We start from the raw sequence: 19,748 nt of genomic DNA, 5'->3' as shown, positions 1-19,748 counted from the left end.
TTCATTGAGCTAGGAGTTGAGAGTTAAGGGAGTCGCAAGGTGTCTGAGAAAAGCATACAACAAAAAAGAATTTGTTTTTAAAAAGAACATGAAAGAATAGGCTTCATAAGCTAAGCATGTTTCTGGTAAGTTTCTTCTTTTCAAGAAACACTTCAAATTTAATGACCACAGATTTGAAACTGTCTTTTACGGAATAACCCAGTTTGATCATACTCTCTGGTTATTTTATATATAATTTAAATTACATGATTATACTATTATATTAGTACTTTGTTACATTATTACTTTGTTATAAATATATCGAACAAATGGAATGTTAGGTAGAATTCTGTTTTCCTCAAAAGCCAAATCCTCAAAATGCTTCTGCATCTTGTGGATTTTTTTTTTTATGTTCAGTTAGCCAAAATATAGTAATGAATCATGAAACACTACATCAAAAACAAGTGATGTAGTGTTTGATGATTCATTACTTGCATATAACACCCAGTGGATTTTTATTTTTTATTTTTCTTTCTTTTCCAAGTTTGTATTTACATTCCAGCTAGTGAACATACAATGTAATAATAGTTTCAGGTGTACAGTACAGTGATTCAACGCATGCATTATCCTGTGCTAGTCACAGCAAGTCCCCTCCTTAATCCCCATCACCTGTTTTACCCATGCCCCGACTGCATCCCCTCTGGTAACCATCAGTGTATTCTCTGTCGTTAAGAGTGGATTTCTAGGGGCACCTGGGTGGCTCAGTGGGTTAAGCCTCTGCCAGGTCATGATCCCAGGGTGCTGGGATCGAGCCCCGCATCGGGCTCTTTGCTCAGCGGGGAGCCTTCTTCCCTCTCTCTCTCTGCCTGCCTCTGCCTACTTGTGATTTCTGTCTATCAAATAAATAAATAAATCTTTTAAAAAAAAAAAGGATTTCTAAAAGAGGTCTCATAAGTAATATGCTAACGTAAATGACAGACTGTTTTATGGTAGAAGTATTATTTGGCATACAACCTTAAACTATGCTGTGAGTATGACGCTGTGGCTTTATCTTGGTTTTTCTCCTTTTTCCCCCCTCAACTTATATCTTTGCCTTTTTTTCCTATCAAGTTCTTTATCTGTCTCTTGTTAGTTTGATGAGCTCTTTCTTTGCTGTGAATATTAGTTCTCTCTCTGTTGGGCACATCTTTCCTGTTCTTTTGGTTGGGTTTTACCTCTATCTATTCCAAGATTCACAGCATATAGATATTTTAGTATTTACATTACCAGATCTGTGAATTGTTTCCTTTGTCTTCTGAGTTTTCTTTTGTACTCCCTGACTAAAATTTTTAAAATAATTCTAATTTTTAAATTTTTTGAAGATTTTTATTTATTTGAGAGAGAGTGAAAGTGGGATCACAGAGGAAGAGGGAGAAACAGACTCACTGCTGAGTGGAGAGCCCGATGTGGGATCATGAGCTGAGCCCAAGGTAGATGCTTAACCGACTGAGCCAACCAGGCACTCTAATATTTTTTTTTAAGATTTTATTTATTTGACAGAGATCACAAGTAGGCAGAGAGGCAGGCAGAGAGAGGAGGAAGCAGGCTCCTTGCTGAGCAGAGAGCCCGATGCAGGGCTCGATCCCAGGACCCTAAGATCATGACCTGAGTCCAAGGCAGAGGCTTAACTCACTGAGCCACCCAGGCTCAAATATTTTTTTTTTTATTAAAATAACATATGCATTAGGTTAAGCCTATGAAATTGCTTCATAGTCCTGTTCTGTAGGTCAGAAAACAACAGAATGTCAGCAGTTTCATATGGCTTTATTTAATTAATTGTTTGGAAAGTGAAACAGTATTTGCAAGTCTTGCAGCGCCAAACAAGTGTACCTTTCCCATTCCCTTCCCTTTCCAGTCCCACCTTTTCCCTCAAGAGACAACCACATTAGCTCTGGTTAGCTGTTTCTTCTGGTATGTACAGAATGTAACTCTCTTCTATTAATATTTCTGGATTTTCCCCTAATATTTTTTGAATGCCTGTCATGCTCTAGACTGCTCTAGGCACTGGAGTTTCAACAAAGATGAAAACAAATACCCTTTCATAAAGCTTCCATATTGGGGGTAGGTTTGGACCAACAACTAAATAAATTATATAAGATCTTAGGTGATAATAAGTGCTAAGAAGTAAAGTAAAACAGGATTGGGGTGATGGAGGAGCTGGGGAAACAGGACATCAAATATCTCTAAGGGGGTTAATGAAGACCTCTTTGAAGTGATTGTACTTAAGTAAAAACCTGAGAAGGAGCTTCTTGAGGAATGAGAATTCCAAGGAATGGGACAAGCATGTGCAAAGGCCCTGAGACAGGACCCTGATGCCTCCAAGGATCTTTGTGAACAGGGGAGAAATTGATAGGATTTGAGGTTGGCAAGGTAACAGAATGGTTGTGGAGAGGAAGGGGTTAGAGGGGATTCTTGGACTCTTTTTATGTGTGAGATTTGAAATCATTGAAGGGTTCTGAGCAGAGCAACAACATGACCTGACATATTTTTAAGGAATACTCAGCTGGTCTTTTGAGAAGGCAACCATAAAGGAGCAAAGGCAGAAACATGGAGCCATGTGGGAACCCAGACAAGAAATGATTGTGGCTTGAAACAAAATATTCTCGGTGGAGGTGGTGATCATAGGTGAGATTCTGAATACATTTTACTGGTAAGACTGACAAGATTTTGAGACAAGTTAGAGAGTCAAGGATGAGATACAGTTTTTGGACTTAGTAACTGCAAGGGTGAAGTGACCATTTCCTGAGATGGAAGTAGAAGTTTGAGGGGGGGAAGATCAGGGAACCTGTTTGGGATATACTGAGTTTTTGATACATATGTAGAGGGGTTAAATAGGCAGCTGGGTAGGCAGCTTTGAGTTCAGGCTATTGCTTTAGAAGTTGTTAGAGTTAGAGCACATTTAAAGTTAGGAAGCTGGATGAGATCACTAGGGAGTGGGTGTAGATGTGGGCAAGAAAAGAACCCAAAGTGAAGTAGAAAAAAATGCACAGGTGTGATTCTTCTCAGAGCCAATAAAAGTAAAGTTTTAGGAAGGGAAAGAGTGATCAAATAAGATGAGGAAAGAGAACTGACCTTTGATTTAGAGGTGTGGAAGTTACCAGCAACCTTGCTAAAAAGTTGGTACCTTGGTTGGGTTGAAAAGCATTTGCAATAATCTTTGGTGATAAAAATTTAACCTATGAATAGAGGGGAATTTTCTCAACCTGATAAAGGGCATGAATTAAAACCCAAGAGTTAACAGTGTACTTAATAGTGAGAGACTGAGAACTTTCTCCTTAAGACCAGAAACCAACAAGGATGCACATTCTTATCATTTAATGTACCATAGTCCTGGAAGTGCAAGCCAGAGCAGTTGGGCAAGGGAAAGAAATCTAAGTTTCCAGGTAGGAAAGGAAGTGGTGAAACCATCTCTGTTTGAAGAGTACTTTATCTTGTATAGAGAAGATCCTTTTTCTGCATCAGTCGCAATGATCATGTGGCTTTTTTCCTCATTCTACCAATAATGTGGCATAGAACATTGATTGATTTTTCTGTGTTGACCCAACCTTGTATTCCTAAGATAAATGCCACTTGCTTGTGGTGTATAATCCTTTATATATGTTGCTGAATTTGGGTTGCTAGTATTTTGAGGAATAAGGATATTTGTCTTTAGATTGTCTTTTTCTAGTGATATCTTTGCCTGATTTTGGTGTCAGAGTAATACCGGCCTCATATGATGGGGTGGGAGGTGTTCCTGCTCTTTTTTTGGAAGAGTTTGTAACTTTGATTGTGTTAATTGTTTTCTAAACTTCTGCTAGAATTCACCACTGAAGCCATCTCATCTAGGGCTTTTCTTTGTGGGAAGTTTTTTGACTGCTGACTCAACCTCTTATTAAAGGTTTATTCAGATTTTCAGTTTTAGTAGGACATCTCTAGTAATTTGTCTGTTGCATTTCGATTATCCAATTTGCTGGCATCCAGCTGTTCATAGTAGTCTCTTACAACCTTTTTGCATCTTCTTGGTAATGGTGTCCTCGCTTTCATTCCTAAATTAATAATTTGGGTCTTCTATTTTTTTATTGATCTGTGTATGTTAAAGGTTTGTCAGTTTTGTTGATCCTTTCAAAGAATAAAAAATTGCTTTTTATTGATTTTCTCTATTCTAAGAGATATTAAAAATTTCTATGCTAACTAGGAAATGCTAGTTTATTCTCAAATTTTAACACTTCCCTCCAGTCCTCTGTATTATTCACACAGCTGTGCACACACACACACACACACACACACACACACACGAGTCTAAGGAGTTGGTTCACATGATGGTGGAGTGTTGGTAAGTCAAAATCTGCAGGAAAGGCCAGCAGGCTAGAGACCCAGGGACGAGTTGTAGTTCAAGTTCAAAGGCCATCTGCTGGCAGAATCCCTTTTTTAGGGGAGATTAATTTTTTTTTCCTCAACGGATTAGATGAGGCCCACCCACATTCTAGAGGGTAATCTGCTTTATTCAAAGTTCACTTATGTAAAGGTTAATCTTATCCAAGAAAACACCTTCACAGAAACATCTAGAATAATGTTTGATCAAATATCTGAGCACTATGGCCCAGTCAAGCTGACACGTAAAATTAACGGTCACATTCTCCTACTCTGAGTATGCCTGCAGTAATGATAGCATTGAAGACATATTTACTCTTGGGAGATTTGATAATGTCTTTCACATCAATTGCTTCTCTACTAAAAGAAGTCATTTAAACAATTCAAGTCAATAAAAATGGTTTTGTAACATTTTAGTCACTTAACTGCACATCATACAAAGGACCGTGGTGTCCTGCTACATATCAAATCCTGATAGATAGCACTGTTTTCACACATACATTGTAGTGCCACAGATTTTAAAGAATATCCACATACACAGAATGGATCTATAGCTATCCTCGGCACATGGCCCCTTTATCCAGTTATAGGAAAGCTCTGGAAAATAGTCAAGAGAGTTTCCAGAAATGTAACCTTCTCCTGAGGGCTTTTCCAAGAACTGTTAAGAATTTCTGAGATTCTGGCTTATTTTAGAAACTTACTCTTGCAGCCCTCATCCACCTTCAGATTCTGTATCTTGGGGGCCCACAGAAGGAGAGGAAGAGGGGAAGCAATATCCCCTGCACACACGGTACCCTTGAGCCCAAAAAAATGGGGCTGCCCAGGGTCAACTAGTAGAGTCAGGACCGCTATTGATCTAAATCAGACCAGTAGCTCAGTGAGTATATTTGATGATTTTCACTTTCTTTGATGTGCATGAAATCGAACATGAAACAGCATATGTAAGTAGCCCTTAACCTCGTGACCGTTTTTGACAACCCATGTCAAAATGATCTAATTTGACTTTCAAAAGAAGTAACATTATAATAGTCCAAGAATCTTTTTTTAGGAAAAATAAAAAAGAGAGGCTTCCTTTTTTTTTTTTTTGAAAGATTTTACTTATTTGTAAGAGTGAGAGAGATAGAGCAGGAACAGGGAAGAGAGGGAGAAACAGACTCCCTGATGAGCAGGGAGCCTGACAGGGGCTCAGTACCAGGACCTTGGATCATGACCTGAGCTGAAGGCCGGTGCTTAACCCACTGAGCTACCCAGGCGTCCCTAATACTCCAAGAATTGAATGTCTGTTTATGTAAGAATTATATCGTGAAACTGTATTTCATCACTGATACGAATGTTCACTCTGTGGTAGGATTCTTGCTGATGTGTAGCATGCTGCATTTCTCAAGGGTCTGTTCATCAGTAAAGAGATTGGGCTGGGGCGCCTGGGTGGCTCAGTGGGCTGGGCCTCTGCCTTCGGCTCAGGTCGTGATCTCAGGGTCCTGGGATCGAGCCCTGCATTGTGCTCTCTGCTCGGCGGAGAGCCTGCTTCCCCGTCTCTCTCTGCCTGCTGCTCTGCCTACTTCTGATCTCTCTCTGTCAAATAAATACGATCTTTAAAGAAAAAAAGAGTGAGAGAGAGAGATTGGGATGTTATTGGAAGGAAGGAAAAGGCTCACCGAGTGGGCAGTGTAAGTTGTGTTAATTACATATGATTTTACGACAGTAATACGAAGATAAGTTGGTAGTATCCTGTAACTATGAAGTGCAAAAACAGGACCTTTTTAAAGCTGAATTTGTGTAAGTCAAGGGCTGCCTAGATATATAAAGATTGTCCAACCATTTATATTTATATGAGTATGTAAATTAGCAGGAGTGATTCATTTCCTTCTATGAGCTCTTGAAAATTTCATTTAGCTTTGGTGGCTCATGTGGGAGTTCCTGGTGTGCGTGTATATGTGCGTGTGCGTGCGTATGTGCGTGTGTGTGCGTGTGCGTGCTGGCTTTCATACAGTTGTTCAGTACAGTAGCCAGTTGTGAAGATTCTCTCCTTTTTCCTCACTCAGTACGAAATAGTTCATGTGAAGAATTAATTTTCTTTTTACATTGGCAAGAGTTATAGCATGTTTTTCCTCTGGTTAATTCATTACCAAAATCTTGCTTTAATCAATTAACAAAGCACTGCTTATCAGGCATCTGTCTTCGAACATAACGTCTTGCAAATGGTTTCCTGAAAACTCATCAGTTTCTCCACTTCTGCCCTTGCTGGAGTCCTTCATGCATTCTTTTAAAACAAGATCAGTTTTGGGACTTATGTAAGTTAAGACTGTTCTTTCTATTTAACTGAAGTGTTTACCATAAAGTTCAATCTAAACAAAAGTGCCCATTCGCTGGTCTTTCAAATGTTATTATTTACCTTTCTCTATTTCTGTATGTTTTTTTTTTCCTAATCCTTTTTCTCTGTGTAAGCACCATTGATTCTCAACAAGTTACACTGTCTATTTTATAAATCTAGTAAAAATTCCCATTTGCTCTATTATTGAGTCATTTTATTAAGGACTGTTTTGTAGGTAAGTACAGCTATGTCAAAATATACTGCCTTAATATTCTTCCAAAAAGTAAAATTTATACAAAGAGAACATTTAGAAGCATTCTTTTAAAAATGGTACAGGTTCTTTCTTGAACAAGAACTCTGCATAATCTCAACATGTCTGGAATACTACTTGGAAATATTTTCTCTGACAGAAAGAAACCATTCCTGCTTGGAGAATTTTTGGTTGCATAGACGCAACTTAAAAAAAATATATTACAATTTTAAAATTCAATTTTCCCTTCTTTTTAGAATTGTATTTTTTATATGTAATTCTATGTGTGCATACTGTATTTTCTCATAATTTTGAAAGTGTAAGTAAAAACTCATTTCTTTGTTGGCTGACTGGCAGAAAATGAAATTCTCATGTGGTTTCTCCTTTTTTATGGTAATCCTGTGCTATGCTTTAAAAAGAAATTGTCAGTGGTATCAGGAAAACTTTATAAGACCTAAGTAGTTTTTTTCTTGGAAATTGCAAATTGATATCTTATATTAGCTTCCGTGATTTCACTAGGCACTTTTGAGTTTCTATTTTTATTTTTAGCTTGAGATGAGCTGAATGATTAAAGGATATTTATGGGGTTTGAACATTTCTTTAAATTTTTTTGAGGGCATCTTGAAACCTGTTACATTTCAGAGATAAATTATTTGTTCAAAAGCCTTGTTCCACTTTATACACAAAATTAGCATATGTAAAGTTGGTTAATGTAATTCACGGTAATGTTCCTGTGTCTGTGATAATTTTTTTTCCCCTGACAGTGTTTTATAATACAAGAAGCTGACTAACCCAGCTCTTTAGATTTCCGTCACTTTTATAGTTTTGTATTGGCATTTCTTTTCAATTTAAACCTCCTCCCCAGATTTTTATCTGATTATTTGTTTTGTCTTAATTATCCTTAGTTGTCTTTGGGACAGTTTTATGATTGGAGTACTATGGAACCATTATTTCAATAATAATTTTATCTTAGGACCATGTTTACATAGTTTTTACATGTCAGTTTGACTTATTACAGCAACATGGGCATTATATTAAAAATGTTTATTTTCATGGAAATTTTCAATGTTTTGTTGGCATGAGCCTAACACTGTATAATAATTTCCAGCTGCTTAGTTTTTATTAATGTCTACATGAGTTTTTTAATCTTCTTAAAAAGTTCGTTTACATTAAGATATTTTCTTCCTTGTAACTGAGGTACCTACTGAACTTTTAAATATTAGCTTGGTCAAATTAATCCAGTGTTTTAAGATGCAAAAAATGATTTTCACACAATGTTTGGTAGTTCTCCCAAGTTAAATAAAGAAAAAAGAAAAAGAATCCACATTTTCGTGTATTTAAGGAGAGAAAAAGAATTGAAGTGTTTATCTCCTTTTAAGAAAGTAAGCAGTTTTCTTGGTTGTGTTGGTATCAAATAAATGTATTTCATTAAAAATTAGGAACTCTAGAGTGGATCCTTCCATAAATCTCTAAGTTTTAAGGTGCCTGTGATCAATATTGCTATTTTATGATTCAAACAATTTCACTGAAATACTTTTCCCATTCTACAAAGATCTACAACATTTAAACATTAAAAGCTCATTATTATTGAAAACATTGAGAATATATAATATCTGATGTTTTTAGACCAAATTGGTTTCATAAAAAAAATGTAACCAAAGACTGAAACTGTTCCACTTGACAATTGTGGGTGGTAACGTAGTTGTATTTATTTTCTTTGAATTTACAGAAAGGCAGATATCACTTCACTTGTTCACTTGTGTGATTCCTGGGGCTGTGTTAGTATTGGTGATGAGTAGACTTGATTCCGTTGGAGGGCCTTTCGTGGTAATGGACATGTTCGGACATAAAATAAATGATCACGTGTTTTTTAATGAAATGTCATCTTAAATGTTTTAAAGTTTTATGAAAAAGTAAGACTATTAAAACGACAAATATTTATATTGTAAATTCACACTTAAGTTACTAATTTATGGGAGCCAATGAATATAATAACAATTTATGATTTTCAAAAAAGATTTTAATATTTTAACTTATTGGCTGTTTCTAACTCTGAATATAAAAATGTAGTCTTGTGAATATAAAAATGTAGTCTGTAATTATTTCAAAATATAGAAGACTATACCCTGCCTCTAAGACATAGTCAAATGTATTTTGTCTTATGTGTAGGTATGACACACAAATACGTCTATCGATAGTGGATTTCATTTGATCATATATTATGAACTGTGTTTTGTGGCCTTTTTTTTCAAAATTTAAAATTAACATTACAGAAAGTTTGAAAAATAGAACAATAACAATTGTCCACATCCCTCTCTCCCTAACACAACCATTGTCTGTTTTCATGCATTTTCTTCCACAATTTTGTATCCATACCAACTTTTATATTAGTAAAAAAGTAGAACTCATAAGTATGACTATTGTAATTCTCTCCAGTTTTTTCCATTTATTATTATATCAAATGCATTTTATGGTGTTCTGTAATTTTAGAATTATAGTTTTAATGGCTTAACCTCATTTCTTTGAAAAAGTTGCATAATTTAATCATTCCCATACTTATGTATATGTTAGATACTTCAAGTTTTTTTTTCTTTTGCTGTTAAAACATCACTAGTATTTGAAATTATAGGATAGGTATATTACTTAATCTACAGTATGAAACTTATTTTAATAACAAATGACTCGTAATTTACATATGTAAGCATTAAGTTTTATACTCTCTGGATAAAGTCAAACAGCTTTGTAAATGACCAGTCACAACTTGCTGAGTTTCATTTTTTTTTCACTTAATAGAAATGTCATCAGGGGCGCCTGGGTGGCTTAGTGAGTTAAGCCTCCGCCTTCGGCTCGGGTGGTGACCTCAGGGTCCTGGGATTGAGCCCTGCGTCTGGCTCTCTGCTCAGCAGAGACCCAGCTTCCTCCTCTCTCTCTGCCTGTCCCTCTGCCTACTTGTGCTCTCTCTCTGTCAAATAAATAAATAAAATCTTAAGAAATGTCAGTGTCAAATTAGAGAACTTGCTAAAAATCTTAGTTCTAGTCATGAGCCTGTGTTGTGAAACCCCGTCTATTATAAGTATTTGGGAAGATTTCCATGTCCTCTAATAGATCGGTAGCTTTTGAAGGGCAGAGACACCATTGTATATATTTTCAGATTTTAGACATCATCTTGAATATAGAAGAGGATCAAAAGCGCATTTAATTATATCTGAAAAAAGTCTCCAACAGAAAGGAGCTTATTTTTAAACCCCCAAATACACTGCTGGTTCTTCATCTTTTCCCATTTACTTACTATGTAAAGTAACAGAAGGCTCGTCACTTCTTCTATTCTACATCTATATATTTGGAATAGTATTTCAACCTTGCTTCTTTCATCATGTAGTGTTTCAACCACAGCCTTGGTAATCTTTTTTGTCTTGTTTTGTTTCAGGTTTTTATTTAGATTCCAGTTAGCATATAGTGCAGTATTAGTTTGAAGTGTAGAATTTAGTGATCCATCTCAACACGTGCCCTCCTTAATCCCTATCCCCCATCTTGCTTGTCCCCCATGCACCACCCCTCCATCAACCCTAAGTTTGTTCTCTATCCTTAAGAGTCTGTTTTATGGTTTGCCTCTCTTTTTCCCCCCACGTTCATGTGTTTCATTTCTTAAATCCCACATATGAGTGAAATCTTACGGTATTTGTCTTTCTGAGTGACTTATATCACTAAGAGAAGGACCCCTTAAACCCATGGAGTATTCTGCCTCCCTCATTGGGTTGCTATGCGAGGTAAATGAATTAAGCCACATAAAGGCTTCAGTGGATGTCTGTTATCTCATAAGTTCTCAATACTTATCAACCACCACCATCATAACTTCTGTTGTTTTGGTATTGATATCAATAAGAGAATTCTCTAAACTCAGACCAAGAATCACGTTTTGGGGTCCCTTTCTTCCTCTTTCTTCTTTCTTTCTTCCCTTCTTTCTTTCTTTCTTGTCATAATAATAAGCCATCTGGTACTTTAGTACAAAGTATGTATCAACATAAAGGAGTGAAAGGATTATTCAGTAAGTATTTTGGGGACCATTGGTTAATTACTTAGAAAAATATAAAGTTACAGCCTCACCTCACAAGCTTGATCTCATGATTACAGCTGAGTAATTCCAGATGGGATTAAAAAAAAAAAAATAAGTGTAAAGCCATGCAACCCATTTTTTTTTTCTAACTTAAGAAAATATAGGTGAGTATTTATCAGATCCAAGGATAGGAAAGTCCTAAAAACTGAAAGAAATCACAAAAGAAAGAAACAGACTCAACTACATAAACATTTTAAATTTCTTCTAAATGGAAAATTGAAAGTCTTAAAAAGTGTTAGCAATAACTTAGGACCAAGGGCTGTGACCTTAAAAGATATGTGTTTGTGTATATATTTATGAAGACCGTACTCAGAAAGTGATCAAAATGTAGTAAGCAGCAATTTACAAAGAAAATAAGAAATGCAAATGGATAATAAACTTGAAAAAAAAAAAAAGGTCAACCTCTGTAACAGTGAGGGTGAAATGGCAGACAGGTTTTTCCCTTTTAAAAAACTGAAGACTTCAAAGCAATTAGAAATGTCTTTATGAGAGACTGCTGTAAATATGGGAAATCGTACTTTCTGCTGGTGGAAATGTACATTGGTATTCACTGATCTGAGAAGCATTTGGACAAGATCTATCTAACTTCTGGCAATTTGTCCTAATAAAATAGTCCACGAAATGGAATAAAGGGAACGTTCAGGGATGTTTATTGCAATCTTTTGAAATAAGGAGCAAACACCAGGCAACTTAAGTGTTTCCCTTTATAATAAAAAATTCTTTAAATAAAGCATTGCAAATATGTGCTAAGTTAATAAGGGATCGTAAATGATTTCTACTGGAAAATACGAGATAAGAAGTGTCTCCTTGTGATCAGGGGCCTGACCTGCGGCTGCAGTCCCGCTCTAGAGTCACTTTCCTATTGTAGTAAAGTAAACGTGTTGTTCCTTTAAAACACGCAAATCTCTAACAGCTGTGGGTAAGCTCACTGGAAAAAGCCTGTCCATAAAAATGTTGAGCCAATTATAAATTACAAAAATGTGAAATATAAGGAAAAATATATTTTGTGTAAAACCATTCCCTTATTCCAGATTCCTCGTTACTGTTCCTTTTCCTTTTTTTAAAGCCGGCTCTTGCTAAGATTTGCGTGTAGAAAATGAACGCGGGTTCAGTAGGTCTAGGTGGTTTATCCATAGGTACCTGAACGAACCCTTTGCATACATACTCTCCTTGTAGGTATATATTTTTAAACCTTCCTATTAATAAGAGAACCACATAAAAGCTGAAGGGAAGAAATTGCCTCTTCCAGACACAGAATTAAGTTCCTTTAACCTCAGACTTACTAAGGTGTATGCTGGCACATAGCTCATTATGGGACCCACGTTTGAAAATCAGAGCCTTGAACAGTGTGCCAAACGAGCCACCACCCTTGACTTCCTGGGGAGGATAGATTCTAGGAAAACAGCCTATTTTGGTTTTTTTTTTTTTTTTTTTTTTGGTTTGAGAAACCATCACAAGCAAGTACTCTGAATTTTGTGCCTTTTGTTGTATCCTCTGTTCTGGCTGTTTTTGTTTTTTTGTTTTTTTTTAAAGATTTTTAATTTATTTATTTGACAGACAGAGATCACAGGTAGGCAGAGAGGCAGGCAGAGAGAGAGGAGGAAGCAGGCTCCCCGCTGAGCGGAGAGCCCGATGCGGGGCTCGATCCCAGGACCCTGAGATCATGACCTGAGCCGAAGGCAGCGGCTTAATCCACTGAGCCACCCAGGCGCCCCTGTTCTGGCTGTTTTATTGGTTCCTCTGGGTTGGAAAATTTGTTTTATCCTGTATATTTATGTGTATGGAGTGCTATAAATATGGAAAGTAGACAGGTGTCTGTGGGTCAGGAGAGTACATGGTCATGATAAGTAAGAAGACAAGAGGGAAGGAGGCTATTGACATATAAATATTGTACAAGAAATAACACATAACCTTAGAATATCTTGTAGGGGGAGGATAGGGAAAGGATAGTGCATACTAAATTTTTCTGTCGTGTTTCATTAAAATGCTTTACTACTTTAATAGGTACTTTTAATATTTAACATTTAAATCTGACTGTTATTTTAATACTAGTCTTTATATTTAAATATTCTTCTCTAACAGCCATTTAAACCCTTATTAACAAGCCCCTTGTTTTTCCCTTTCTTGTTAGACTGTGTGCTGTGGGAGTACAGGGAGGTATATGTTCCTGCCTTCCAGGTACTTTCAGTTAGTTGGAGACATAATCAGGTACTAATCTACAGCTAATATATGTAGGTATTTACCACCCACCGGGTACTGGGCCAAATGCTTTATGTGAATTCTTTGTTTAATCTTTAACAACCTCCTAAGGTCGATACTCTATATCCTCATTTTAAAGTTGAGAAGTGAGCCTTAGAGGAGTTTTTAAAATGTTGGCAAATCTCGTACAGCTAGTAGGTGTCAGAATCTAGATGCTGACCCAGACTTCGCCACCTCTGGTCCTCAAAAACAAAGTTGGTTTTGTTTTTTTTTTAAGATTTTATTTATTTCTTTTAGAGAGTGAGTGGGAGCAGGAGCAGAGGGAGGGGGAAAGAATCTCAAGCAGATTCCATGCTGAGCGCAGAGCCTAATGCCGGGCTGGATCCCATGACTCTCAGATCAGACCTGAGCCAAAACCCAGAGTCGGTTGCTTAGCCAACTGAGCCACCCAGACACGACTGGCCTTCGATTTTTTTTTTTAAGATTTTATTTATTTATTTGACAGACAGAGATCACAAGTAGGCAGAGAGGCAGGCAGAGAGAGAGGGGGAAGCAGGCTCCCTGCTGAGCAGAGAGCCCGATGTGGGGCTCGATCCCAGGACCCTGAGATCATGACCTGAGCCGAAGGCAGAGGCTTAACCCACTGAGCCACCCAGGTGCCCCTGGCCTTTGATTTTTAACACTCGGTACTGCTGCTCTAATAGGCGTGGTGTGGTGACCTGCCGTTTTTCCTTATTTTTGTGACTGAGGATTTTGGGTCAGGACGCTGAACCGTCACAACCTGTGGGAATTCCAGTTGCTCAGTCATTGTCACCTAGAAAACTGGCGGGAATGAGATCAGGACCGTGTCACGGTGTATGGGCAGGTGGCATCTGTACCATCTTTGTGGCCAGGGAGCAAGGACGCTGCGGGCTAGGATGGTCTCCAGAGTCCCCTCCAGCTCTCTGCCTTTGCGTATGCCCTGTTTTGTCATTAGGCCTGCCTCTTAGAATTTTCTCTTGTGAAAATAGCAAATGTGCCCTGCTTTCTTTGTCGAAATTTACAGTAAGAAGATGCGACAGGGGTGATGTGGGGTTTTGTTAATTGCTTTGTTATATTTCTTGAATTTATAAGACTTTTACCAAGCCCTGGACAGCAAGTATCACCAAACCGTCCTGTGAGACCATAGTCCCCGTCTTTGATGTCCAGAGAATCTCACATCAGAAATCCGATTACCTGCACTTTCTCCTACTATCTCTTTATTGTTTATAATGAAAGCAAAAACGTCAGTTAATTGTAAAAACGCAATCAGGTAAACACTTTCACTGAGATTCAGGACTTAGCTGAGATTCGTGTCTCAGAAATTTTCAGGTTTTTCCTTTTGGACTTCATTTGCTGTGGATGAAACATTTCTGTCCTGGTTAGATTCATTCCTGGGCCATAAGTTTGTAGGGACTTGAGGGAAACCCTCCCTCCGTGCAAAGAATAATCATGAAGAAATTTCCAGTTCCACCCACTTATCCTATAACTGCCTTCCATGAGACAAGAACTATGGGAACCTGACATGAGAAACGCTGAAATAGCAGCATCGAAGTGTTAGGAGAGCTGGTGTGTAGTCTGTGTGCTAAACCGGACGCCATCTACTGCTGGATTCCTGGGTGGGCCAGCCGTCACTGGTGACAGAGCTGGGGCGGGGTCAGGATGGCATCACTAATTTCTGCAAATTGGTAAGAGAGTTGTCTGAGAAGCATGTCGCTCAAGCACTGGGAGCAGTTGTAGGGATCCCCCCCCCCCACTTCTGGTGTGGCATTGAGAGGACTCCCATGTAAAGGAACCCTTTCCGTACGTGCTCGTGAGTGTTTCCTGATATCTGAAAAAATACAAGAGATTAATGATAATTTCCCGATATCCTAAAAAAAACAACAACAAGAGATTAATAATAATCAGCTTCCCTTTGACCCTTCATAGAGAAGTTTGAACTCTGCCTGCATGAGTGGTTTTAGAATTGACACTTCTTCATCCTAGGGCCAGGTTGGCACATTCCCCATTTGCTTTCTCTGAATCTCATCCTTGGATAGATACCAGTGTTTTATTCCTTGTCCTGTTTGCCTTTTCCTCTTTGCCTTCTGCCTTTGATACGAAAGCTTTAGAGTGATGGACTCTTGTCTCAAATCCTTGGTAAATCTTTTCCCTGAAATAGTCAGAATGACTCGTGGTGGGCCATACAGCTCTATTATCAGGTGAACATTTTATCATCCCCTTCTTAATATCTTGGCTGATTTTTATTACACTGTGAATCCATAAATTGAGTGCTATAACTCCAGGGTTATTGATCATTGCTTTTAATATTGGCCCTTATTTTGAATCCTGGTAATTTCTTAAATGCTTAATTTCTTAAATACATACTTACATTTCTTTCTTTCTAGAAAGAAAGGGACCCAAAGAGGTGATTCTTGGTCTGAGTTTAGAGAAATCGCTTATTGATGATATCAATACCCAAACATTCTCTTTTCCAAGGGAATATATTTTTATATACTTAAAAATGTACTTGCATTTTGCTTTGTACCATGGAGCTGATATGAATATATATAATATTTCAATAAGTAGAACAGTTTTCCTTAAAGTCTGGATTTTGAGGGTTAGGTCAAGAACTGACTCACACCTTACCGAATTTGTACTGTGTTGTATGGATGAAATCATGCTGTGTGTGATGAACATCACTGTTCTAGAAAGGAAATAAATCCCAAACAACGCAACAACATGAAGAGCAAGCAGAATGAAATGGGGGTTGACTGGGAACAAGAACATTTGCCTTAGCTTTTTAAGCCCTGTGTTTAATGACAGCCTTGAGCTTTAAGCACTTAAATTTATTGAAGTACTTGGACAATTATTTTAGGAAAATATCATATGATCTGTTGACAAGAGTACACACTTGAGACTATGAATCTTATTTCCAAAATTCAGTAGGCTTCGAATTATAAAACCATGGACTTTTCCATAGGAGAAGAAGAACCCAGACGTGATCATTTACTGCCCCCGTCCCCCAATGCTGGAATCTCCTAAAAGTCAAAGAACTTGCTCTTCTGTTGGCCTGATCTCTGTTCGGTGTGTGTGTGACACTGAGCTCTCCCTAAATTAGTTTCCTTTTTATTTAATAATAGATGCTTGTCTGTGCCACAGGTATGTTGTTAGGTTGTGCTTACAATCTAATATATTCCAGTATTTTTGAATGAGGGAATTCAGCATTTATATTTTAAATGTTTCTACAGTGCTTTTAACTTTCTCTTATCAATTGTGTTCAGTCAGTCCATGATAAACTATTTCCAACTTATTTGGCTTTATTACACAATTATTTTACTCATTGATTTCTGAGAAGTCTTTATGGTTTGGAACCAAATACAGTATTATTACAACTATGAAAATAAATGTTCAAGGATTCTCTTATAAATGGTTGCTTTAGTGAAATTGTGTAGTATCTGTGTGTTTTCTCATACTAAATGTACTTGTGACAATATTCTGGTTCAAAAAATCCAATCCAATTTTTGAGGGTTTTTTCATTTTTGTGTTTGGGAGGTTTCTTTCTTTAGTTCTTATTACTAAAAATACATATATATATATATATGTTTTTTTGCAGCTGGTTTTAGGAGAAGTTTTCGTCTTAGTAGGAAAGATAAGAAAACAAATAAGTCCATGTATGAATGCAAGAAGAGTGACCAGTACGACACCGCTGATGTGCCCACATATGAGGAAGTGACTCCGTATCGGCGGCAAACGAATGAAAAATACCGGCTTGTGGTCCTGGTTGGTAAGTGTGCCTTTTGGGTTAATTCTGACGAAACAAGCGAGATAGGAAGAATTTAACTTCAAAGAGCACGGTGCTTGAAATTTCAAGTCAAAGAAAATCGTTTTAAATTTTAAAAATTTTTTATTAACATATTATATATTATTAGCTCCAGGGATACAGGTCTGTGAATCACCAGGTTTACACACTTCACAGCATTCACCATAGCACTATGTTCCCCAATGTCCATAACCTAACCACCCTCTCCCTACCCGCCTCCCCAGCAACCCTCAGTTTGTTTGGTGAGATTAAGAGTCTCTTATGGTTTGTCCCCTCCCAATCCCATCTTGTTTAATTTTTTCCTTCCCTACCTCCCAAGCCCCCCACTTTGCCTCTCAACTTCCTCATATCAGGGAGATCATATGATAATTGTCTTTCTCTTTAATAACTTATTTTGCCCAGAATAATACCTTCTAGTTTCATCCATGTCCTTAGCCTATCTTCTTTTATTATTATTATTATTATTTATTTGACAGAGATCACAAGTAGGCAGAGAGGCAGGCAGAGAGAGAGAGAGAGGAAGGGAAGCAGGCTCCCCACTGAGCAGAGAGTCTGACATGGGGCTCGATCCCCAGGACCCCGGGATTATGACCTGAGCCGAAGGCAGCGGCTTAACCCACTGAGCCACAGGTGCCCCTCGTTAGCCTATCTTCTTGAATGAGCTTTGGCAGTTTGTGTCTTTGAAAGAATTTGTCCATTTCACCTAAGTTGCCGATTGTGTAAGCATAAAGTTGTTCACAATATTCTCTTATCATCCTTTAACTCTATGTAAGGTCTGTAGTAATGTCTCCACTTTCCTTCTTGTTATTGGTAATTTGTACCTTCACTCTTAAATCAGGTGTTGCTCCATAATAAATTCTTAGAGTTCTTGTGTGGAATTATGTAGCATTCAAAGTTTATGTCTTCATAGTCTGCATATTCATAGCTTCAGTTTACTACAAACTTAGTGACTTTAAAATAGCACATACTTATTATTTGAAAGTTTCCGCAGGTCAGAATTTAGAGCATTCTGGCTTGACTTGGCTGGGTCCTCTGCTTCAGGATCTCTTATAAGGCTTCTCAAGTCTTGACCACAGGTAGGTGTGTCAGTTTGAATGTTATACTGATAAAGGATCTACTTCGAGTAATCCACCCTCAGTTCCTTGTGATGTGGGCCTCTGCAGCATAGTAGCTTGCTTCATCAGAGTGTATAAACTGAGAAGGCAAAAGAACAGAACATCCCATATTCTGTTGGTTAGAAGCAAATCACAGATTTTACTCACAGTCAAGGAGAGTGAATTGCACAAAGGTGTGAAAAGCAGGAGGGTGGGGATCGTTGCTGGCCTTCGTAGAGTCTACCCGCCTTTTTCTAAATTTATTGATCTTTTATAAGACCACTTGTATATTGAAATTGTTTTTTTTCTTTTCTCAATTTTGCTGATTTGTGTTCTTTATTATTTCCTTCTTCTGATTACTTTGGACTTAATTTTCTTTTTTTCTAGTTTTATAAAGTTAAATCTTAGACTATTGACTAGAAACACTTTTTTAAAAAAAATCTAAGTGTTATTAGGCATTAATTTAAGTTTCCCTCTAATCACGGCAACCTAAACATTTTGATCTGTTGTCTCTTCATACCATTTCACTCAAATCAGAATACTTTCTAATTCCCTTTGTGATTTCTTTGATCCTCAAGATGTTTAGAGTGTGTTATTTAATTTCCAAATACTTGAGGATTATCCAAATATTTGTTATTGATTTCTTGCTTAATTTCATTATGATCAGACAATGTGCTTTGTATGATTTCAATTCTTTTAAATTTATCAGATTTTTTTTTTTTTTTTTCATATTTTAAAATTTATTTATAAAAATCTTATTTTTTTGCTATTATGACTATACTTTTGTTACATTATTATTGCTATACACACATTTTTTTTATATATTTTTTTTTTCTCATTTTATTTATTTTTTCAGCGTAACAGTATTCATTCTTTTTGCACAACACCCAGTGCTCCATGCAAAACGTGCCCTCCCCATTACCCACCACCTGTTCCCCCAACCTCCCACCCCTGACCCTTCAAAACCCTCAGGTTGCCCCAACCTCCCACCCCTGACCCTTCAAAACCCTCAGGTTGTTTTTCAGAGTCCATAGTCTCTTATGGTTCGCTTCCCCTCCCCAATGTCCATAGCCCGCTCCCCCTCCCCCAATCCCACCTCCCCGCAGCAACCCCCAGTTTGTTTTGTGAGATTAAGAGTCATTTATGGTTTGTCTCCCTCCCAATCCCATCTGTTTCATTTATTCTTCTCCTATCTCCTACCCCCCCATGTTGCTTCTCCATGTCCTCATATCAGGGAGATCATATGATAGTTGTCTTTCTCCGATTGACTTATTTCACTAAGCATGATACGCTCTAGTTCCATCCACGTCGTCGCAAATGGCAAGATTTCATTTCTTTTGATGGCTGCATAGTATTCCATTGTGTATATATACCACATCTTCTTTATCCATTCATCTGTTGATGGACATCTAGGTTCTTTCCATAGTCTGGCTATTGTAGACATTGCTGCTATAAACATTCGGGTACACGTGCCCCTTCGGATCACTATGTTTGTATCTTTAGGGTAAATACCCAGTAGTGCAATTGCTGGGTCATAGGGTAGTTCTATTTTCAACATTTTGAGGAACCTCCATGCTGTTTTCCAGAGTGGT

At 37.5% G+C, this 19,748-nt stretch overlaps 1 protein-coding gene across 4 annotated transcripts in view; it reads left to right on the top strand.

The window, feature by feature from the left end:
• Positions 1–19,748, top strand: part of MPP7 (MAGUK p55 scaffold protein 7) — a 306,784-nt gene that overhangs the window by 230,623 nt on the left and 56,413 nt on the right. For all 4 annotated transcript variants that reach the window (XM_046012744.1, XM_046012745.1, XM_046012743.1 and 1 more), the window contains one exon: positions 16,856–17,026. In XM_046012744.1, coding sequence (XP_045868700.1) covers positions 16,856–17,026 — 171 coding nt within the window. The remainder of the gene's footprint in view (positions 1–16,855; positions 17,027–19,748) is intronic.

Source organism: Meles meles, chromosome 7, assembly GCF_922984935.1.
Source record: "Meles meles chromosome 7, mMelMel3.1 paternal haplotype, whole genome shotgun sequence".
Taxonomy (NCBI): domain Eukaryota; kingdom Metazoa; phylum Chordata; class Mammalia; order Carnivora; family Mustelidae; genus Meles; species Meles meles.
The sequence above is the reverse complement of the archived record's forward strand: the minus strand, read 5'-3'. Positions and strand labels throughout refer to the sequence as shown.